A 25,402-nucleotide genomic window follows, 5' to 3' on the forward strand; every position below is an offset into this window, starting at 1 on the left:
ACAGGAGCCTGGTCTTACATCAGCCAGCTGCAAGAACAATATCAGACGGCTGTTTCATTAACCTCGATCACCCCCGGCTTTAGAACACTAGCGCCCTCAATACACAACTACAAAAGCACGCTGGTTGCATAAAGCAAAGATTGCATAGAGCCACGATATGCAATCTGTTGCATAAAGTAGGTAGGCCTATAATTTTCAAAAGGTAAAGTATATTTTACCCAAGTTCGTGTTTACGAGATATATTTTTAGATGCATCTTTTCTATTTTCGGAAAAGAATGTATTTTTAGATGCATCTTTTCTATTTTCGGAAAAGAATAGCTTTTATGAGAAATTTTTTCAAAGCTTATTTTTCTCAGATATAAAAAACGAACTTGAAAAAAAACATCATTAAAATGAACTTGAAAACAATATATCACATAAAACATTGAAAATGTATATGATAAAAACGATTTTCCCAAAATAGGAACAACGTTTCTAAAAGTATATCTCATAAAACAAGAACTTTGAAAACATCCCTTTAAAAAACGAACTTGGAAAAAATGTAGCAGAATTTTTGAAAGTATCCTTCGTGGCACCAGTGGCTTCGCACGAGAAGCTCCAAGTCAGGAGACACATACATGTACATTTACATGTGTACACTAGCAAAGCTCTTGCACGTACATGTACATGTACATGTACTTCTTGTGCAACCAGTAAGTACCGCACCGATGATGCTGCACTGAGCAAACAAGTGACCCTTGACTTTTCCTGAACCAGAAGTGCCATCAAACCGAGGCTCTGCTGATATTGTGAGTGTGAAAAGCCATACTAGGACTCGTCGAGGAAAGAATGGATGTCGACAGTGCAACAGAGGAGATAGGGGAGTGCGAGTTAGGCGAATGTTCCATTCAAACCAAATTTTTAGGTCTCTTTTTTTTTTTTAAAAAAGGTGAAGTCATGTCAAAGTTCCGCAGCATTGTCAAGAAAACTTTACTAGCGGCATAATCTCGGTCCACCCTCTCGATTTTCCGGTGGCCCCCTCTCCCCTTTGAGCTGACGTCGACTCTAATACAAACAATACTATCTAAAATACTATGATACCATGGATGGCATACGGCCATAGAGTTGGATGCTTGTTTTATATTCAACTCTATTCACCCAGCAAGCCTGTTGAATCTGTTATTGACAAATAAACAAAAAATGCAACGATATTTATAAAGAAAACAACTAAACCTGGCAACATAAGCAATTTAAGTTAAGATCCATAAAGTAAGGGTCAGCCTGGAAATGAAATGAGATGCTGCTTCCTCTCTCCGTTTCCCTCCCTCTTTTTGTCAGGATTTATCTGTCCCCATTGGCTCTCCCCCTGGATTCAAGACGGGTCTGAAACAATTAATACATACATGGGCGTAAATCCCGGGGGTGGGGATATGTATCCCCCTCCCACACACACACGCTTTCCAGTGAAGCTATTGAATCCCTTTTGTGATGAGAAAAAAATTAAAACGGACTGTGAAGCATTTTGTGCACTTCCCAATGACTAAAATGTACCACTCAAAAAGGGAAAACAATATTTATATTGGCATAAATATGCTATTCTGATGTAAGATTCTGCATGGATGTAATACATATTACAGCTGTGCATCTGTATCATGAACATCGCCCCTACACAGTGTCATGTAGGGTCAGCCCCCCCCCCCACCACTACCACGCTTTTCAAATTTCAAAGGCTTGGCAAGTCACCACCGGGCCCCCTCCCCCTCCAAAAAATCTACCCCCCACCCCATCCCCAATTAATTCCGGCACAAATTTACTGAATACGTGCGAGTTGCACGCCTTTTGATGCAAACCGCTAGGTACAGCCCCAGCTATATATCGCCAGCTGATGAAATCATTCATTCATTTCGCATGGCTTTAAATTTTTGACAACAGTTGCCACGTATTGTCATTAAGCAGTGGACCGAAGGGACTTCTCCAATTTTATTAAGAAGACATTGGAGTGGCTCCCTGTCTCGGCAATGACAATACGGCAGGTAGGCCTAGCCTTCGTTTATTATCGTTTATTATAATTATTTAGTATGCGCGGCATAATGTCGAGGATAGGTGTGTCCTCTTTTTTAAGATGCAGCATGAACACTGTTGGTTATTGGTAGGGCCGGACGCGTACACAACGCATGTATCGCATAATTATAGTCATTCGGAAACCAGCATGCGGAGTTCCTATAGTATAATTCGACCACCAGAATTAGAAGCCATTACTGCGGTGGCACAACACTCGTGGACAGGTGGTACGCGCGCGTTACATGCCCCTTCGACCGATAAGGTGTCGTGATATGCCAAATGCACGCGCGCGTCAAGCAGAAGAATATGCGTGTGAGATATGGCGTCTAATTGGATTAGTCTATGCAGAGAAAAAATGACAGTGAAATGTGTGTCCCAAAATAGCAACTTCTGTATATACCAATAGAATCTACCGTTTTAACAGACATTTTTAACAGTGTAGACAGGTGTCGTCCATACGAACAAGATATGGCCTTCCCACCTAGCGGTCTTGCAAGCAGAATGGACTCATAAAGGGCGGTTCATACTTCAGGCGAATGTGGAAGCGAATCTGCCGTCACGAAAGTTTTGCATCGAATTGAAATGTATTCAACTTTTGCTAACTCGCAACGCCAGTATTTGATCTGGCGTCATAAAGTCGCGTTTGTGTTCGTCGGTGAATTGTGAATACCAGTGCTAATAGTGTTATGCCCGGATCTTAAGCCAAACTGACATTCCAGTGAGACGTTCTCTACAACAGTTACTTCATGCAGTCGTTTCAGAATGAGTTTAATTAATAGCAATAGACAATAGGGAGATACTTCGAGATCTACTGCAGTCATCCGGGTCTCCCTTCCGTCTCCCAGCAACGGAGAGACAGACTGTGAAAAAGATTATAGACATGAGAAAGACTCTTATGTGATGCGGATACCCGTTTTATGAGAGTCACAAATCCAGATACAGAACGCTCCCTTACACGTGCATTTAAGTCGTGCATTTAATTCACCAGTAGCATTTACTTCTAACTGCGCAGGGATGCCTTGCTGAGAAAAATCATCATAAAACTGCTCCTTCATGTCCTGAATTACAATGCATGTGGGGCATTATACTCTTCAATAATATGAAGGCAAGTTTAAACCCCCTCGGGATGGGTTCGTTGAAAATCAAACTTTGAAAGACTCAGTGTAACATTTTCTGTGTTTTCTGGACAGAAGAGGGCGCTGTTTGTGAAAAGCCAGTATACATAACAGGGAAGAGCAGTATAAATAAGATACTGTTTATTGGAAGCGACAGGAAGGTGGTAGTTTTTGAAATTCTTAGAAAGTACTTTCACCAACGTACGCAGGAGGGCGCAATTTTGATGTCATAAGGGGTGCAGTGTCCCCAATTCAAGGAAAATTCTCCGCCAGGACGAGGCGCACAAAAAGTACCGGTGCAGATTTTCACGAAAAGAGAGGTTGGTTTAGGCCAAGAAATTGTGGGATTGTGTCAGTATAGCCCAGCATCATCTCTGCAGATTCAGGGGCACCCATCTGGGGGCAAAGCAGACAAGAATGTGACTGAAAATTTGACAGAAGAGCCTGAGGAAGGTGAGGGATGTCATTTGAAAAATGACTGCTGAGAAGACTTGGGAACATTCACTTTTTTTTGGGGGGGGTAAATTTGGTTGGGGCCGATAATTAAAAACTTCACTGGTTAACCAACTAAAAATTGAAAATTAAATGAAATCTGAAGGACCAAACGAGACTTTTTTTGTTTGAGAGGCCTCAGGGACTTCTGTTGCCTGCCATGGGGCTCCAAACTTTGTTGATGTTACACTATTTTTAATGGAACTTGAATTGGTTCAAGGTACTCCTTGTCAAAAGAGTAAAGAACACAAAAATCAATCCTTCGAAATCACCCACCAACAATGTTTGCCGGAACAAACATTGGACACGATTGTAATCGTCCAAATAAGCTGTTTATCACGAAAACTCAAGTATTCAGTGGAACCCACTCCAAGAAAATGTTGAAAAGTGTGCCTTGACCGACATTACACATTGTCTCATTATTACGGAAATATCATTAGCATAAAATCCAAAATGTTGAAATTTTCTAGTTCACTTCCGGAAGGTGGAAACTCACTATTTCATGTAAATAAAAAGCTGCCATGTATTGAATCATACGATTTACAAATCATATTAAATGGGTCCTATACATGTAAAGCGCTTAGCTATGATGTACATTATGCCGAGCCTGAGCAGTTGTTTAAAAAAATCATTAATTTTAATGGAACATACGCCTACATATCTCCCTGTTCCTTTCACATTTGGCAACTTGCTGATGCGTGAAGTCCACAATGCGTAAGTACATGTATGTGCGCACTACTGCTGTATGCGCGTGCGCTCATTTCACGTGTATTTATAAGTCATTCACCTCTGAAAATTAGTCATTATCGAAAACCCGGCAGAAAGGTTGAATGTAAGCGCTGCGATTAATCACAAGAGGGCCCAGAATGTTTTCAACTGCTGCTCAATGGATGTATGTGTATTGTATACCATTAACATGCCAGCTATGACTATACGATCGAGGGGGGAGTGCGACCGAACGATGCAATAGCCTTCGTGCTGAAAGAGCGGTCAGCCTGAGTCAAATAGTTCGCCTTGTCCAAATCGCGCACGCCGACTATGTGTGGATGGAGCGGAGCAGAGGTCATTGGTGACCACAGCACTGGCAATGAGACACTTGTATTCATGCCCATGGCCAGGTCGTGACCAGTCAAACTACGCGAAGAGCTCAACGTCCACCGAGCGAAGGACATGGAAAATTCACATTTTAGGTCGTGAAATTTCAGCTACATGGCGTCCAGAATTGCTAGCAAGAGCTTGCCCTTGGTTGTTGCATTCGCCAGCGTACTGATACTGAAAGGTGAGCTTTGGAAATGCATTTGGGCAACGGGGTATACTGAGGTTTTGTTGAGGGAGTGAGGGGTCAGTGTTTTCCCCCTGTACGTACATGTGTGTAGAACGTGTGGTACCTGTGTGCGGCCTTGCCATTGATTGTTTAGCATGTAGCGGCCTTCGCATTGGGACGTCGTTAGATAGAGGACGGCCATTGCAGTGCGGTCCCTGTGTGCGTTGAGCGCAACCAAACCCGTGCTCCCAGTTGCACTTACGGGGCTGGGACAAGGCAGTTTTCTAATGTTTGAGAAGGGGAAAAAAATTATCCTGCTGAAAGTGAATGTGTGGGAGATAAACATTCTGGTCATGTCAGGTTAACGTGACTGACATTCGTCAGAATCGTGTCACGACTAGGCTGAACATGACATGCTGAATTTCATTAGGGCCTATACTACTACTAGGCTTAGCCGACATACAGGCCTAGCTGATGTGATTATGATGATGATGGTGGTTTGTTCTGGATGTATATTGAAAAATTAGTTGACCGAATATCGTTTGTTTAGCCTTGGAAGTATGTTCATTTGGAATTAAGTTTTCTTTGCATCACATCATTATTTTTTTGCATTAGGCCCAGGCCTATAATAACATGTTTAATTTTGTTGCATCTTCAGTGATGAAAACTGTAGCCTGCTTATTATTCACCTTATAGTGGAGCCATGTACTGCCAAACCACATTAAGTATTAAGCTAGCTATTGAAAAATGATGCAGAAAGAGTTGCATATCATCTGGCCACCATGATTTGAAAAGTTTGTAAATGCCAACAAGTGTTAAAATATTTTAGAGTTATCCAATGTGGCGCACTGTGTTTCTTCAACTGTCCGTATGTAGTGTTGCCAAACTTCTTTATTAACCCTAACCCTCCTCAATCCTTCACCTGTTGGAGGATTGAGGAGGGTAAGGGTTAAATAACTTCAAATTATTTTTCTTCAGTTTTTCTGTTTTTATTAAAGGGGATGGTATTATTCATAGATTTTTTAGATCCTGTTCTAGTAATTAAGGACTAAGCTTAAAATCCGGATATGTTTGAAAGAGAAGTTTTCAGGTGTAAATTTTCAGGCAGCTTGAGTAATCCATGTAATGATAGTAAGTACCATTGTGAGACACCTTTTATTAAAAAAAAACACACATTTGGAGTCCAGCTTGCAAGTGAGATTGTTTAGAATTTAGAATTAATTAAGAATTAATTATAGTGTATCACTAAAACTGGCAGATCATGAAATAACACTCGAGTTGTGAATATCCGTAAGTTATCGATCCGATTGCTTCAGGGGGCGGAGACCTTTAATATAGTGATTTATTTATTTGATGATCAGCCTCATTAGGGGTGCTTTTAAGTTGTAGGGCCCAGCATTATGTAACTGCTTATCTCTCATTTTGTTGACACAATGAAGTGGACCAAGGAAAATAATTTCTATGCTTTAATCCACAAGGAGGTAGGGAAGCCGCAGAGGAGAGTACACGGGGAAACTGAAAATTACGTAACTCGCTGTGTTTGATGTCAACGATGCAGTGAGCTGTTTTATTATAATGTTTCCGATCTATGCGGGTGGGTGTTTGGTAGGGATGCTCCCCTGACTGCCTGTTTAATGCAGCAGTAGTGTAGCACAGCTGGAATGAGAGCCCTGCCCGACTGCAACGGAAGGCAGTCAAAATGCATTCATAGACATTTATTGCAGGGCTGCGTAGTACATCGTAGAACACCAGGCAGCCTCTGCCCCCATCAAGTTGTCCCGTGTACTCTGCCGTTCTTGTTCACTGCAACAGCAGACAGCGATTTCTCGCCGCAGGGGCGTTCTTTTGCATGTAGTAGGGATGGGGGAGAAGGAAAGAATCTGTTACTAAGAATGGCAATGTGGATGAGGGTCTCTGAAAGAGCTCTGCATCCTGCAATTTTCAAGTTTTGTAAGCACCAACTAGTTAAAAAAGCAGGGTCAGAGATGGCACTCTGGCTGTCCCCCCCCCCCAGGAACTTAACTTTCCCTTCCTGGCTATCCCTCCCAACCAAAAGGCCCTTCGTTTTAAACTTCTTGATTTTGTGAAACTTAACAGTCATGAAGGTTTGACAGGAAACACTTAACCTTGACCCCCAGGGTGTACATAAAATCACATTGACATTGGAGGATTTAGGATTGTGAGGGGTCTTAATAGTGCAGCACAATGCAAATTACACTTTGCTCATCAAAAAGGCTGGTTAATAGGTCAAAAGATTAAATCCTTAACCCTAACGGTCCCAAATCATCCAATTTCAATATGATTTTATGTACACCCTAGGGGGTTAGGGTTGTTGATTAAATGTTATGCACATGGCGAGGGGTGGGAAAAAAGGGGAGTGAACTTGCAAAACGGGAACTGAAGGGAGAAGCTAGAAATGGACATGAACTGCCTGCTAAAACTACCGAGGCTCTACTTGTCTGTGCATGTGTCTCGTGCATGGTCTAATTGTGTATATGTCTAAGTTAAGCCTTGTGAAAGTAATAGTACACAAATTATACAGCATGGTTTGAGGGGAAGCAGTAGGAATTACTGGTCCTGAGGTGTTGGTCAATGTGACTACCTCCCGACGCGAACCCCCACTATTTTGTTGAAATAAACCATGCTGTATTTGTTTTACTACACTTCATAAATATTCAAACAGATATCTCACGTTACTTGTACAGTACTCACAGACGCCATTGTTGTTTCTCAGCTGCTAAATTTCCATGTAATGATAGTGGAGTGCAGATGTGCATAGAAACAGGGGTTCAGCTATGACGTCACCTGGTCGCGTAGTATTTCTACTTCCCAGACGAGAGGTGGAATCGGCCAATGACATGTTCCAATTTGCTCATGAATATTTATGAGGTGTTGTAACGCCCTCTCCCCTCCCCCCAAAACTGTGACAATAATAATATTAACATTGCTTTATCTTGTCTCTTTTTTTCCATCCTTCAGGAATATATGCTACTGAAGATTTAGATTTTACTCAGGAGCCCAGCGACGCAGTTGTGCTGCGCAACCGGCCGCTGACCCTTGGCTGTGCCGTTACCGGCCTGCCACCACTGACCGTCCAGTGGCTGTACAACGGCCAGGCCATTAGCCCCAATGCTGACCGGCAGGTCTTGAGTAACGGCTCCTTGTTTTTACCGAACGTGCTTCCAAAGCGAGACAGTGGGGAATACCAGTGTTGTGTCTCGAATGAGTTGGGCAGAATTTGCAGTAGTCCCGCTTCAGTCACAGTTTCCAGTAAGTATCACATGTATACAGTACTTTTTATTGAAATATTTAATTCCAGTATTAGAACAGTCCATCCCGGTGAAGTTTGATGTAATCTCCAATGGTCAACTTCCATGCTTTTCCTAACTGCAATGTAGAAATCACTTATTTCTTGCAAATTTGGTTTTGTATTGTATCTCAAATTTGTTTCTCATCAGAATGACCTTTTTGAAATCCCAAACCAGTTGTTTGTTTGACATGAAGAAATTGTTAAAACCGTTGCATCAAACTAGTTCAGTCAACAGACTAGGGTTGTCCACTCTCCGTAATCTTATTTTGGAAGGGTTTGAGAAATTTAGAGAAAACCTTTGGTTTTTCTTTTTACACTTTGTAGAAAAATTGTGACATATACTACAAAGGTCTCAGAAGTTCATGAAATGTCTGAAACACTACTGTACGAACAGTGGAGGAATGACTTCATCCCCTTTATTTTCTTTTAGTAAGGGTTCTGGTATTTTCCTCTTGCTGCACCCCTCCCTGCAAGGGTATCCTATTCAGTGAGCGATTTCCCTGGTATCGCATCACAAAATGCGACAGTTTTTGGACGATTCGTGATCCAGTTTTAAGAATGTATTGGAGTATTTTGTGATGCAGTTTACAATAGATCCGCTCTAAATCTTGGCTTTATTTTAGCAAATAAAGGAAGTTCCCGACCCGTTTTTGTAAGTGAAACAAAGGAAAATGAGGAACAGAGTATCTTCCTTATTACAAAAGACTTTGACAATTTGAGTGAAAATTCTGGTGTTAAATGAAGGTGTCGATCCCGGAACAGCGGAAATATATTGCTACATGTATGTGACTGAAGCCACACACAAGATGTTCCAGAGAGAATAATGCGATCATTTATTTCCATTGAGAAGAAATGGATACACCTCTACAACCAGATTAACTTATGAACATTGATTTAGCATAAACACTACGATACTTAAGAAGTATGTAACCAAGTTTATTGGGGATGATTATCAGTCTGGGAGACTGAGGCACATGCTGAAGATCACCTTGTGGCTTCCTGCCAAATCAGCAGGCTGGGGCGCGGGCATGGAGTACATACATTGTATGCGAAACCACAGCACATTTTGTGAGCAGTGGTATCATACGTGCCGTTTATACCTGATGCAGGGCCACTTAGGAATATATGATTCTAGAACCTTTTAGCAAAATATTTTTTAGCAGGAAAGTGGGCGTAGTGTTGGCCATTTCTTAATGACCTGGCTGCGGCTTGAATTGCACATGATTCAATGAGAAGTGGCTGCAGCCATTACCATAGATTTGCGCTTAATTTAAGCTGCAGCCGCATGATTTGGACAGTGATATTCCTCAAAGTAGCACCATCACATATACTTTTCCTCCTTACTCGTGTTTGCATTAATGTACGGTAATGGCAAATCTGGCAACTGTAAAACACTGGATCCCATTGGGGAATGGATCAGCTAAAAGTTGTCTGAAGGGAAAGGTGAGCAAGATTCCATGCTGAGTGTGTAGAAAGCATGCTGAGAAAGTTAAGTACTGTAGGGATTTGAAGACGGCATTTATTGACGGAATCACAGAAGTTCAAAAAATGAAGAGAGACAATCTGAGAAAACAAATACAGCCTACAGGTGTTCAATTATGTATTTTAAATTTGCTATACCAAACCTATGCACTGCTCAAACTGTATAGCAAATCTGCTACTCAAAATCTTGGGGAGAATTTGGTCTCCACTGTTAACCACTCAGTGAGTGACTTGCAACAGAAGGGATGAGAATAAAAAACAGGTTTCCCACTGGGCAATGCTTTGTGTACATTTGTATGATCACAGGCCAAAAATGGACAATCAAGTATGTGATCCTGGTCAGGATCTGTGAGCGCTCACTTAGTGCCACTTCCCACCCACCCACCCCCCCAAAAGATTATGAATTGAAGGAAGGAATTCATGGGAGATGAATGTGAAGACAGTACAAGGTTTGTGGAGGGTGTTGTCAACCACAAAGTGGCTTAAATGCAGGGGGTAGAAAAAATACAAGACTGTATGATTGTGCTTGCGGTTGGATGAGCAATCCAGCCTGGCCCTTGTGACCTTTAGTGCGAGGGGCATTAGGGCAGGACAAGTGTGGCTGGGTTACAAAGGCTAAGTATTGGCCTGTTTGCCATATTGAACCCCTGCCTTGGAGGTGGGTGCACTGCCCCCCCCCCATAGGTGTACCTCAGTATAGATCAGTTGTGTAATCCCATCTATGGATGAGGTAAACTGCATGACAAAAGACCGGGACCCTGATCTTTCTTTTGGCCCTGGCTTGACAAAGGTTCCATCGATTGTTACGGCCAACACTCTGTCCAGTTGCTGACGACAAAGCAGGGGTGGGGAAGAGGGGACGCCAATTGTACGGTTGGGCGAAAATTCTGGTCAGTTGATGACATCCACTGGATAAAAAGATCAGTTGATAACAAAGAACCGGTATTGCAAAGATGCGGAAGCTAGGCGAGCTGATCGATGGTCAAGCACTTTGTTTCATAAAAATTTCAAGGCCCTCGCGGCATTCTTTGTGTGACCAGCTGTGTTTGTTGTTGGGTGATGTCAAGATTGCTGGTATATTGAAGAAAGAAGAGCAGTGAAGAGAACACCATGGCAGGACAGATGATAAAAAGGACTTGCAGTTTTTGTTTCAATCAGTTTTCCTGTGGTAAACCTGGGAAAATGTTCCCTTTTAGGGGAAAAAAAATGTCCCAGGAAATGAGCCCAACCCGATGCACTGGTTTGAATGAAACTACATGTACATATAGTATACTGGAACTATTGAGCTTTCAGAGAAGTGGGAATCGGAGTTGGGTTGTTACATGTATTTATCTTGACATTCCTTAATTTTGATATGGTATTTCCCATCCCTTGGGAATTGGGATTATTGCCATAAACCTGGTTCAAGTGACTTGCTGAAGCTACGATATAATAAAAGGCTAGGCATGTGCATAATCCAAGTATGTCTGAAGCCAAAGAAGTTGGTCCCCAATTAGAGTGCCAGAAGTGTCTGGCAGGGCAACTGTTAACTGGTGTATTATACTGTAACTGTGCAGTAATGATCACTTCATTTAACAGCCAGCTCAGAAGCTTGCCTAAGCCATAGAGCTAGGTCTCCTATAAGCGGCGTGCATTCATGCGTGCTCAGGCTTCCTTACAAGCAAGCTTGAGTACTTTTGACAAGACACAGGCCATACCAATTGTGTCTTGTGTGGCACAGTTGTATGCGCAATCCAACTCAAGTCAAATCTGACTCACAGAAGATTGACTGAGCTCCCCCCAAATGATTGTGTACAGTATGCCGGATGATAATTCAGACACCAGCACTCGGCAAACAAGAAGAATCCGTTGGTTGTTTTCACTGCACTAAAGTTGAAAATGCCCACCTCTACCCCTCCCCCCACCCAAAAAGCCACACTAACAACAAAACAAAACAAACTGAAGGGGGAGGGAAACATCTCTCACATGCTCTGGTTCAGTGAAGTAGATAGATCAGAGTAAGGGCCAGTTTGACATTTCATGCAGTTTAATGCCAATCGTGTACATGTATATGTTTACATGTAGGGGATGCAGGCATGTACATATGCACTGTATCAACTTGCTTTGACCTTTCATTGCTTCACTGATTTGACCTTGAACAGCTCAGTCTTTGAACCATGTGAAGTGGCATTGGAAGGTACTCATTGTAGCTTCGTTGGAGCATGTATGAGTACATTATACACATATCGTACATGTACCGGTACTTGTACCTTAACACTGCTCTGCAATGATGCCTTCAACCATACAGTACTGGTATTTCTATGAGACTTGTCAATGCTGATTTATGCAGCATCCTATAGAATGCCACAGGGTGACATCATTTGGAACCAGAGTGTAATGCAAGCAAATGGAGTGCACGTGCGTGTTGGTTCACGCACTGGTTCTCGTGCTCATGCCTTTTGCACACATACCGGTACATGTAGTTTTGCACTTGACCTATTCACTCGGGTCATCTATGAAATGGAGAGAGAGTCTCAGATAATGGCGGTAGTTGTGCACCCAATTTCTCTCCAGCCTTTTTACACAGAAATTGCAGGAATTCATACTTTGCGAGGGGGAAATACCTGAAAAAAGATATGATATATACTTTTCGTGCTTGTGATGGGCTTTCCATTGTTGGAATATTCTGACTCGCATGAAATTCATTGCATGTAAACAGGCTGGGGCCACTCTGCCATTTAGTTGCTACATTTAGATTCAATTTCCAGGCTCAGAGTGAGAATTGTGAGTTCCCCTTTTTTAAAGCGAGTTGTGTGTGGACAGTGATTAATCTTTAGCGCTCAGCAAATTGATTTTGCATACCATCTGAGAAGGGGTAAGATTGGTCAAGGCCAACAGACTACATCAATTTACAGGTACTGTTTATTTGTGCACTATTCAAATATTCAACCTTCAATTCGATCGAATATCCAAATATTCAGTCTTACCGACCAGGAGATTGTTGATGAACAAACCATTTAGAGAATCCGTTGAAATAATGTGCACAATGCACATTATAATCTCTATATTAGCTTCTCATATGTAGGAGTATCCTCAGCCACAATTTACATGTAGCAAGATTTAAGAGACAAACAATACATCTTGCCCAGTTGAAAATTTCTACATGTATTCGTTTAAAATTTCTAATGCAGAATTTACTTTCTGAGTCGTAAGATTTCTGTCACTTTTCATTTGAATCTGCTTGAAACACGCTTCTATACTGCAATTTTCTCATTAAAAAAAAGAAGTAAATTCTCCTTTCCCGTTTGTGAATTTTGCATTTGCAATATCCGAATTCGGAAAATGATATCTGAATATTTGATAATTTATCAAATACGCAGATATTCGGCACAGCCCTAATGTACAGATAATGGAATTCACAGAGATCTCTTTCTTTGGGGAGGCTGAAAAACTGTTGGATTAAAGGAACCAAAATACACTATGCTGAAGTTGGTATAGCCTGTGTATAGCCTTTCTAATGTTAGTCAGAATTAGTGGTGTGCATTTATGGGTAATATGCGAGCTGGGTACTCAATTCCCATAAGGCCAAAAAAAAAAAATTTTGTTATGTTTCCTATTACACTGAAAAAGAAATTAGTGTCATTGGTTGAGCAAACTTTTTCTTTTCTTTTTTTTTACAGATGGTGTGTGTATGGGGGGCGTACATGTATATTTGTAGCAGGTACTAAGTCAGTGTCAGATTTACACTGTTCATGTCAATATTACATATCAGCAGTGTGATTAAGTAGTGAAGCAGGTGGTTGTTGAAATACAAACACACAAGAGCCATCCATCTCATGCCAAAAAAAAATTAAAACAACTCAATGTACCGGACAATGTACACAAATTAGGCTTGGGGCAAGGCACCATTTATTAGTTTTTATATTTTATTGATCTGTCGAATAACAAGATATAGGTCCCGCCCGATTTTCTAGGTTGGGTCGGGTAACCGGAAACACTGCTATTTTTTTGTTTGGCCTAACGGGCTGGTGTCGGGGTTCTTGTGCCTATAATTATTACTAAAGTAATAGCAAAATGCTGCAAGTATTTTCCACGGTGTCCCCACCAGTCTACTGCCAAGCTGCTGGATCGAGGCTTGCACTGGCGCGTTTAGGAACTAAATTGCACAGGCTACCTTGCAAGTTAAACTTTTATTTTCTAAGTTTCTAAGTGTGAAATAAAATAAATTAAACTCTCGACAACTTCAGGAGGAATGGCTTGAAAATCGAGATATCCAAATTTTAAGCTAACGAAAGTTCCTGGGTCATACGAGGCCTTCATATGACGTAGGCCTTTAATCGAAATCAACTTGCTCCGCTCTGCTATCAGTACTTTTTCAAATTATTTTTCTTCTCTTTGTGAATTATAACAGTGTATAGTTTGGCTGTTTTATGTTGTTGTTAACCAAAAGTTTCTTTTCTGCCAATTAAACGTTGCACCTTCATGGGACAAAACTTTCGTGTTTGGTCTATCGCTGTAACAGCGTGACATGCAGGGTATATTCAGGGCCTGTTTCATTTGGGTTTTCCTTGTACCGGTATGTCCAGTCACACGACCTTTTTCTCCTTCGGTCACACGGCCGCCGCAGAGTCAGCGATTGGACTGCCTGCGCTTGAGCTTCAATTCCCATGTAGCAATCAAGCGAGCTTGAAAGCACAGGATTTGTTGCGGCTATGGGTTAGTTTGCTTCATGCATACAAGTGTTCCCATTGTGAAAAAAATGGAGTTTGCCAGGCAAAGCTGGTCTGCCTGCAGTAAGTAGCATGCACAGTGAGCGTGTCATGACTGGTTCTTTCAGTTGATTCATGAGTGATCTACATGTACATGTAAACTGTCATTTAATGCGCTGAAAACACATTTTACTCGGACTTTTTCTAACAGTTTATTGGTACCGGTAAGTAAGCAAAGGAACAGGGTGCTTGCCTTTTTGAAATGTTGTGTTGACATTTACAAGGGCAGTTTCAAGTAATAAAACCGACAGCTTGGAACCGGGTAGCTGTAATCAGCGGTCGGGCGGGTATCCAAGTATTGGGTGTGGCTCTGTGAGAATGTGCTCTAGCTACTATTTCTAACATGCACGTGTATGTACATGACTCATATCGTGCGTGTACTGTACATGTATGCTCACATAAAGCCCTTTTCACACCACGACAAAAAAACTTGCAAGGCTTGAGGCACAATTTCGGAGCAGGGATTGTTTACTTTACAAACCGCGATCGTATCCTTTCACACGGCACCGTGTAACATTTTGCAAGCATTCCTTGAGACGCGAACGCTTATTCCACGGGTTGCCAGTGAACTCCACACTTACTGAGCGTAAATACCTCTAATACCAACGCAATGTGAGGTCAAAGGTTGGAGAGCATTGATGAAAAATGGCTGACGTTACATCGGCAGAGTCAAACTTGCAGATGAAAAAACGTTCTCCCGAAACCGATGTTTTGGGGAGTACCAAGAAGCAGAAAAGTTACAAGAAGGGCTGGGAGTATGATGAGACGCTCAGCCTTATAACTGCCATGGAAACGCCGTGATTAAGGCAAAAATGGACAGCATGGTCCACAATAGCCACGTGTGGCTGGAAGTCGCGGGACAATCACAGGACATACTTAAACGACGCTACAGAGAAAGGTATTGGAGTTAAAGGGCGCATGCGCGCTGTATGGGGTTGCAGGTCACTACACATGCGCACTGTGTAGGTTATCGCAGGGGACGTTGGACAATAAACAATGCGTCCATTCACACAACCATTTTTCATGGGTTGCTTGAGAAATCTTCGGCTAGCGGAAGATTCTGTTGTAGGTCCGGACCTCCTCTAAAATATTTCAAGGATTCACCAGGAATGCTTGTCACTCTCAAGCATTGGCAACCTTTCACACGATAGCACTTTTGTAAGATTTCTCAAGCATGAGAAAATTTCTCAAACCGTGCGAGGTTTTTTTGTCGTCGTGTGAAAAGGGCTTAAACCTCCAGCAAGCCAAGCTTCCAAAATTTACAAGAGCTACTAGCACATGTAAATCCCAGTAAATTAGGAAGGCTTCATTCAAACACCAACAGTGCAGCAGATCATGGCGATGGCAGTTGCATGCCACTGCTCCATGGGATCATTGTTTGCTTGCAGTGCACAGCCATTCAGAACCTTTCCTCTCCCCCCTCCTCCCATTATGTCATGTGCAATTTACATACCCATGGTGTATCAAAACAGAAATGCTGTCATCTGTGATCAGAACAACCCTTCCTGGAAGCGGTGATGTAATAAGTATTTGGGCAAGAAGATTAGTGGCACGCATGTACATGTAGGTCCCTTTACTTGAATGGCAAGGGACTACCAGTATAGTAGGTCAAGACTTGAACCCCAAAGGGGCTGAAATTCTTCTGTAGTTTGTTATCTGGTTATTGGCAGTGAAGTGGCATGACCTACTGCATGGCTGGCTTGGTGCCATTTATGGCATGTTGAGTGCGTCTTTCTCACTTTGTTTGTTAACTTCTCAGTAGGCCTAACCGTGGAAAGAGTCTTTTGTCAAACGGAGAATCTGGGATTTAGCAAACTTACAAAAATGTGGCTGCCCAAATTTGCCCCGAACTGAAAGACAGTGCATCCATAATTTGCTGAGGTTGCTTGCTTTTTCCTACACTCCGGTAACCAAACAGGATGTAGGATGTCCAAAATAGCTAACCGTGTGTCCAATTGGCTGAGGCCCACCAAAAATAGTTGTTCTGATTACCGGTACATGCCTTTCAAAATAGGGTTGGTAGGTTAAATTTTGGGGAGGGGGTTCCAGAAGTTCTGTAAATTAACTTGCAGAATCTTTCTCCATCGATGTTGTTCTTTTTGACCTGCAACTGCTGTGAAGTGTGCTTGTAGTGTATTGTACTTGTAACTGTATTTGGCTGGTGATATACATCCTGGTTCTCTCCTTTCCATCATTCCTTCTTTTGAAAGTGTGCAGAGCCGCTTGGTGGGAACCAGAGCAGCATTGCCTCATTTAGTATTATTATGCATTTGTTTTCTTCACCACGATAGGGAACTGCAAAGGAACTTGTAAAATCAGTGGATGTTTCTACTTCAGAAAAAAGTGAATATAAGTTGGCACACATACCGGTAAATCCAAGTGTTCTTGACATAAAAAGTTTATTTGAGTTTAAAGTTTAGGGTTGTGCCGTAAAAATATGGTTGGTCAGGTAACCTGAAGCAGAAATCTTTTGGGGCCTAACTGTAACATTTTGTCTCAAAGACATCCGCACACCCCTCTGGCTAGAAACGTGACCAGAATGCATTTTCAACACCCTGTGTTCCCTCCATTCCCCCTCTCCTGTCCCCTAAAAAAGGCATTTTGAAATTTGAACCATGTACGACCAGTGGGGCTTGTTTATGAAAAGAGAGGATGGTCCTTGTCCTGTTGTAAAAAGAAAAAACTGGGAAAGGGATCTGCTAGCTGATTACAAACCAACTCTAATTTGTCAATGTCGAGAGCCATTTGAAATAGAAAGATCCCAAGGGTAAGGTCACATTGCACTGTACATTGTACAGTTGGGTGGTTTCCAACTGCATGAAATGTGTACCCGTTTAATGGCCGTTATGAGCTTCATTAGTGCCAAAGCAAATCCATCAACTTCATGAGGCGAAACCAGAGCTTAAAATTTCCTTCCTCCCATCCTTGGCATTTGGAGAGAGAGAAAAAAAAGTTAAAATACATCTTTCAATTCAAGGTTGAACCATGACATTGAATCACATGATTTGGAACAGTGCCAAGATGCTACACCGGTCTAGCATGACCACATCCAGAGATGATGTGGTTTTCCAATGAAGCAGTGTAAACACTGGCACTATATTCCCACAGTTATGGAAAATCCTTTTATCCTTTTTTAAAAGTTGTCCTGGAAAGTTGTACTCGCAGAAAAGTCATGGAAAATTGGGGGGGGGGAGAATAGGGTGTCCGAAATCTTTTAAGTAGAAGAAGTCACGGAAATGAAGATTATGTAAAGTTTCTTTTTGACAGGCCACTTTTGATGGGATAATGGAATAATCATTACTGTAGTTTCCAGGTTATCCTTGTCAGTCTGTAGTTTAGTGGCTATGGCGGTCTTCCAGTTTAATGCCCAAACAACTGCTGTCTTTATTTCACTCCCCTCCTGTGTTTTTATTTTCACGTCCAGATGGGCGAGCAGTTTGGTCAGTTTTTTGTAACTGCAGTTTTTAACAGAAATAGCTGTCATGGACACAGTCGCTTTGATAGCCCATCTCCTCCTCTTCTGTGTTAGCTTTTCTGGAAGTCCAAGTTTGGCATGGTCAGGGGCTGCTGTGGTTATGTTTCTGTATTCTATGTGGCAGGTGTTAAATAGTGTTCACTAAACAGTTTTATTATTTGACCTTGAGAAAAAATATTGTTTGTCCTTGGTGCATGGCCACTGTTTGCTATGCTTTGCATGCACCAAATGCAACTTGGGTCATACAGACCAATCAGAAGGCCGCTTCCAATGTACATGTATACTTCACAAAAAACGAGCAGTGGCACGGGAATATGCAGTCAAACGAGGGGGCAGAGGGTAGCATCTCGGTTAAGCTGTGTTCCATGCATACATGTAGGTTGTGAGCAAGATAAAAATTCATGGGAATGCAAGGTGCGTGCCACTTGAACAGGTAGACTAGAGAGTAGAGGAATTCCAAGAACGAACGATGATGGCTTCGTGACAGTATTAAAGAGACGACATTTACTCCGCTTTCCCCGACTGCTGACAATACAATGCTAAGGATAGCTGCTTTGTTGATGAGTTACATATTTATTTAGTTGACTATCATGGCTTTGTGAATCTGGGATTGATTGGGCACGAAGTCAGCACACAGTCGGACCAAAGGTCATCTGGCATGTTGCACCTAGAAATTTCCATAAATCCCCGAGTTTACCTCTATTGACTATTTATGATGAAACTATGATTAGTGCTAACTGTGATTGTGTCTGCTATTGTAACAACTTTCAAGTTCGTCGCAGCATTGCTTTCTTCATATTTGGCACATTTTAAAGGGTTCATCACTCACTAGCGTCGAAATTCTATGACTTCCAGTAAACGTAAGGTTTCTCTGCTATAATCAGGTTGAGCTCTTGGGTTTGTCACAGTTATCACATCAGGTTTTTTTCATTCTGATTTTGACAGAAATTTGGACCCACAGATGGGCTGCAGTCCCGTCACCCTCCTGCTCTAGCTTCCATTCACAATAACCCCACCACAACAATCCAAACCAAAGGACCATCTTCACTTGCAAAAATTCAAATGCATTTTCATTTGCTCTTCTCTCACCAAGCCTGCCCTGACTTCACCAAATGCGCAATTGTTATCAGGTCCGTCACCTTGTCCACAAGGCAGTGTTGTTTTGGTGTACATGTGCATCTATTGCGCACCTTGCCGTGCTGTGCGAAGTCAAGCCGAGTTTCGCTATGCCGATTAAAACTTGTCTTTTTAGTTATGCGTTATCCACAATATATGTTGTATTGCTACGCATATTCAAGCTGGGTTGTTTTGTGGCAACTCATCCATATTATTTTGCTGTGTAAATTGAAGCTGGGTTGTTAGTAGTGCATGGGTTTGTTCGTTGTTCTAAGAGCAGGGATCGTCCTGCTGAGCGTTGATTGATGCATTCCCAACATCACATTGCTCCAAAGTGCTGGCCAATTGTGCACTTAGCCTCTGCAAATGTGATTGAGTGGCTGTCATACTGGAAAAATAAAACCCAAGGCTGTGTGTGTTTGGGGGGGGGGGAGAATGCGGAGAAAGAACAACACAAAATGTGAGAGTACTGTGTAGCTGGTTGTAGGATGTGGACCTACATGTACTCGTGCACATGTTCCGACCCACTGTGGACCAAGCAAGCAAGGTACCAGGGTGACTGACACCGTGTGATCCTGGGGTCTGTTTGCCCTGGCAATATGCAATGTCACTGACATTGCCCTTTTTTTAATCCAACATACATGTAGCAATCCAAACAAACACGAGGTGACTGAGCAGGGGGACATTGACACACTACATACTGTACATGTACAGCGGGGTGCAGTGATTGAGAATGACATGTCCCTGGGATGAGTCCTATGTGGTACAGGTGCATGTACATGATATACCAGTAGATTACTGCTTACTCAAAACTTGGTTTCTCTTCACAAATAACACCGATCCCCTCACACACAAAAAAATCAAAAACTTGGAAAATCCACCAGCAGAGTAACATCACGAAGATTTTGATCATAAAGCTACCAGTACCAGTAATTTGAGAAATATCAAAAGTGGTTTTTAAGAGTAACAATTTTCGAATGATTAAAAATGCTCACAGAAAAGTAACTTTGGCTTTGTATCTAACCTATCAGTCATTTCTCTCCCAACGAAAATACATGTATCTCCTGGACAATTTTCAAAACATCTCTCTAAGAAACTGAGTCTTGGAGCTGTTGGAGCAGATCATAGGCCACACCACTGTGGCTTTAAACATGATAAAGATTGTTCACCCTTATCACAGGTCATCTGAGTTATAAACTGGTTTTAAATCATTCTGCGCAGTAAGTAGGTCACCGTTAAACACATTGTGTATACGACAAGATTTGCTCTAAATAACACGAATAAGTGAGTCTCAATCATATTTTTTTCCAACCTTGAAGTATAATCTGCTACAAAATGTTAGCCCTCAGAAGGTTGTATATTTTTTCCTTTTCTTATTCAAAGCACAGCATAGGTACATGTATTTATCATTGCTGATTGCTGGCATGCCCTTAATACTGCTCAGCATAGCAGTGCACCTTCGATTCTCTGGGGGTCCTTTGGTTCTCACAGTGAGCACCCAGGCCACTTGCCTACATAACTGGGTGCTGCAGTATACGTGTACATGTACATGTACTACACTGTACATGTACTGTACAGTGTGCATGCATAAAGTCCATCTCTCCCTTTGCTTGGCCCCCCAACATGCTAATGCATTGCATTGAGGGCATAATGGCAATGGCCACCATGTGGCCGTTCTGTCAATTGCTGTCACACCCCACCTTCCCGTGTGAAGCTCAACTGACTGGAGGTTTCTACATTGTACAGTACAGTACATGTGCTCTGTAAGCATATTCAAAAGCACAGATCCAACACATGTTTTTTGTGAGTCTTTTTGAGAAAATAAATCACCTTTTTACTAAAATTCCACCTATTCCCTTTGTTTGTCATGAGAAAGCTTGGAAAGTTCACAACAATATGCGTGATCTGTTTTTTGTTTTTCTCTGGAGGAAGTATGGAGGAAGATACAGGTTGTGTACATTGTAAACAAACTGTACACTTTTCCTATGCTCTGTTCAGTATTCATAATGTACACATGTACATGTACATGATTACACCCATGATAGTCATACACTACTGTAGGAATGCACACTGTGATCTTCATGCATAACCTTCAGCACTGCAGGACTCTGTACATGTACAATACATGTACATGCACTTGACACACTTGTACACTGTGTGTGACCCTTTGCCCTGCATTATAACACACACACAAATAGTTGCCTGTTTTCCTGACATGGTCAGGGCTGGCATGAAAGTAGTTCCGGCATAAAGGAATGACCTCATAGCCAGAGTAATTTTTCTGGGCTCTTTTGGTGGTAATCTTACCAGGTACATGTACATGTACATACCGGTATTCTGCATCCATTTCACAGTGTGTATGTGCCCATGTGAGTTTTTTTCCAACATGAAGTACATGTGTACCGGTACATAACTAATGCAGGGGAAGGGTGATTTATTTATCAACAAATGAAGTAACATGATGCAAACTGTTGCATGTTATTGTACAAGTACATTTGACAGCATACTGTGTATATCTTATAACATGAAATCCTTTAAGAAGTCATTCATATCAACTTCAGGCGACATCGGTAAAAAGAGATTTTTTGTCTGGATTTTAACCATGGTATTCATGCTCTGTCGAGTACACTAAATGCCTCACTTGCTATGGTAGGAGGTCAAATTTGTGACATGGAGGTCAACATATACACCAAGCACAAGGCAGTGTACACCATTGGTTTTTAATGTTATTTTTACCCAATTGACTGGTTAGGGGATTAGCCAAAACACAATTCTTAGGTCCTCACAGCTAGTCAATTATCACTTTCATGTCAGATGGATGTTACAGAATTAATCTGCAGTCGCGTTTGCTGTGGTTTAACAAATCATGTATACACTACATTACCTTTAGAAAGGCTTAAATTAATAAACCAAATTACTGATATGCTGTGGATTATGCACATACTAATTGGATATTGCTACTTGAAAGGCATCAATTATTCCCATCCCCCTGAAATCATGAAAGGCAGCCATGCCAAAAGACACACTTGTAATACATGTACATGTACGTTGAAAAAAATCTTCCAATAAATCCCTAATCCTACCATTAGGTTCATGTATGTTTGAAATGACTCCGAAATTGGAGGATTTGGAAATGGTTGAATGCTTATCCCCCCAAAAGTGGAAAGTGAACAAACCATTTTGCCAGAAAAGTTTGTTCACCTTCAGTTGGTGGGCCAGAGAAGCTGTGTGTTAACATTGTGGTTTCTTCCCGATCCCAGCGATGAATACATTTGCTGTAGATTGCAGGTACCAGTACCACACCGGTAGGCTCCTGTACACAAAGATTAAACTGGCTTGACCCAGAACAACCGATCCATAATTATTTTTATGATCACTCAAAAGGTTGGTGTAAGTGCTCAGTTTAATTATTCACAGTACTACCGTTTTGAGTTGGAGGCTGTATTTAATTTGCATAGACAAAGTGGCATTACTGGACGTTTTCTTGCATGGACATCACAGGTTCAAGAGCTGGAAGGCTAGGGTGGAATAGATTTATTGACTTCAATTGGTAATGAGACCAAAAATGGGGACCAAAATCTTCCAAGTCATCGACAAGCTGTGCAAGTGTAAATGAAAGCAACCTGAACTCGGTGGTACTCTCTTCTTCTCTCTTCCCCCCCCCCTTGCAGTCTTTGAAAATCCAACACTGCTCTTGCATTTTACATTATTTTCCAAATTAGATGTACTGTATACAAAGCGAGTGGCTTCAGTGAGTGAAGTATTCAGTGCAGTGTTTTTGGTAAACTCTTCCTGTGCACCCCCACTCCTTCACTCCCCACTCCTACACCCCCCCAGAAAAAAATTAATTGACCAACCCACTCACCCAATACCCATGGCTCAAAAGGGGAAAAAATATTGACCCACCTACAAACCAAATATTTCTTTCCAGTGTGATAGGATACAATAATTTTTTTTTTCCCATAATGCCTGTGCTCCTCTTACTCAATCTGAAACAGTCTTACACAAAACATTTTGCCCTGCCTTATTTTAACAGTATTCTTTTCACTTTTTCTTCACACTGTTGACTCAAATGCCTCTTCTCATTAAAATGTGTGCCCAGGGTTTTGTCTAGGATTAATATATCTTTCCATCCTTTCGCAGTGTTCTGTAAAACCGCCCGATTCCAAGCAAAATTGTTTAAACTCCTTTTACGTATTAGTAGCTCTCTGAGCCCACATTTCGATTGTAACCAGTGACATGGGTTAGGAATATGAAGATCCATTCACCATCGTTTAAAGAGTTGGGAATTACAGTGAATAGTGGTTTACAAATTACCATTACCAAACGAATTATCGTTTGAAGAGTTGGGAATTACAGTGAATAGTGGTTTACGAATTACCAGCAACAATTGCCTGCTCTGAATAATTTTTCACCCATCCTCTGGACAGGCGGCTTGGTTAGACACTGTGTGTCCCACGTAATCTGTATTGTACACATTGCTGCAACCCATCCAATTTCATGGACTCCCACCCTTAAGCTTTTAATGTGTCTAAAGTCTGCCCATGGTTCACTTATTCCACATTTCCAAATTCTTTAATCAGTCTCAAGGTCCAGAATCTTTTTTCAAAGTAATTTTCATTGTAGTAATTATCTTATTTTCACATTACATTTGCTCTTTATCAATTCAAGCAGTTTCTATAGAGTTATTTTTGTCAATTCTAGTTGATCACATGTAAATGAACGTTTGTAGCAGGCTCTCAACAAATTAATCTTCACTAGGAATTGGAAACCTTCCCAAGTGTAAGAAAAATCAAAGCTTGGAGGACTCTGCATTTTTTAATATACTTTGTTAACCACCCCCCCCCAAAGTTTTGCTTCCCTGTTACATGGAATCTGAAAACAGGGTAGGTGTACATAGAGTCAGGGGAATATGTTATTGCATTTTTAAAATATATGTATAGTGATTTGGTGTGCAGCTGAGTGTTAACTTGTTCAAAATAACAGCTGGAGAGGTCTGGTGACATATGTTTCAAATGGAGGAATAAACCCCATTTGAAATGCTTCTTGTGTGCAGACGTGAACATCAGTCCATCAAACCTTTTTGCACCATATTCAAACTACAGAAGGCTTCCATTTGTTTCGATTTCACATTTTCCCAATTCCTCCCCCCCCCAAAAAAAGAGAGAAAAATTAGGGTTGTGCTGTTAAAATAGAGTACGTTTTGAAACAGGAAGCATAACTGTTTTTTTCTTTATCAAAATACAAGCTGTATTTTACATTTTAAACATCTGTTTTGTTGCAGTGCCAAATTTTAACAGTTGACCAAACAGTATCAGCGCCTCTACAGTACATTACATGTACATATAAATAACAGTAATGTTAATGTGTACATGAAGTGACACTCAAAGACTGATCCAATGGCTTTTTGTTGTCACTCAGTCCATCCTGGTTAGTTTCAATGTAATCATTGCTTTCCTAGGAGATAGATGTGTCCTCTGGTGGATTGGCGTGGGTGGATCAACTGCTCTGTTTTTAATAAACAAAACAAAAGGGAATGAATGTTTAACTTACGGTCCTTCTGCTTTGCGCGACGTGTCCGAGGTAGCCCTGCCCCAGTGCCCAAGTTGTAAATAACAATGATGGGTTTAATTGCCGTGTTTTGCAGCACTTGAGTTTCAAGATGGAAGCATGTAACAACATTACTCACTGGGATTGCATGACCCATTTTTTTTTTTTTTTTTTTTTTTTACTTTTTATTGCAGTGTGACAATCATGTTGAACTCTTAACATTTCATTTGTTTGCTCCTTAATGGTGTTTTTATTTATAAATTGTATTTTGTAAAATTGTAAATTAGGTATTCTTTTCAAATGAATGCAGGCCCTGGTGCTGCATGATAAGAATTATTGTACATGCCCCTATTTTTAGAAGTGCGAATCTGAAAATGATGGCCTACGATTTCCTTTGCATATACCTGGTGCGAGACAGGGAACAGTTACACGTAGATGGCATAAGTGGACACCAACAGTTCAGCAGTCAGTGTTCCATTGTATCAAGGAGTCATGTTTCTGCATGCAATTTTAATAGCAAGAGTTACATGTACAGTACAGGAAATCAGGATGGGGTGATTTAAATCATTGATTTCAATCAACATATTGAAAAAAGGCAAAAATGTGTCAACTTTTCAACAATTCTTTCTTGCTGATTGGAAATGTTTGCAGGTTTTGCACATTTTGAACAACAAATCCCCCCTCTGTGAGCCTTCCAGTTCCTACTAGTATTAATGAAGTAGGAATGTACCGCTACATGTTACACACAATCTGGGTTGGCAAGATTTTTTTTTGTTCAATTCAATCCACTTGCATTGATTTAAAGCAGC

General features: G+C 41.3%; 1 protein-coding gene across 2 annotated transcripts in view; it reads left to right on the forward strand.

Moving 5' to 3' along the window:
- Positions 1–4,435: 4,435 nt before the first annotated feature.
- LOC110989219 (protogenin B-like) overlaps positions 4,436–25,402 on the forward strand; it is an 83,122-nt gene continuing 62,155 nt past the window's right edge. For both annotated transcript variants that reach the window (XM_087140570.1, XM_022253441.2), the window contains exons 1-2: positions 4,436–4,927; positions 7,892–8,182. In XM_087140570.1, the coding sequence (XP_086996696.1) occupies positions 4,858–4,927; positions 7,892–8,182 (361 nt within the window). In that variant the 5' untranslated portion in view covers positions 4,436–4,857. The remainder of the gene's footprint in view (positions 4,928–7,891; positions 8,183–25,402) is intronic.

This window comes from Acanthaster planci, linkage group LG08 (genome assembly GCF_054643075.1).
Source record: "Acanthaster planci isolate LZ-2023a linkage group LG08, COTS_SCS, whole genome shotgun sequence".
Taxonomy (NCBI): Eukaryota; Metazoa; Echinodermata; class Asteroidea; order Valvatida; family Acanthasteridae; genus Acanthaster; species Acanthaster planci.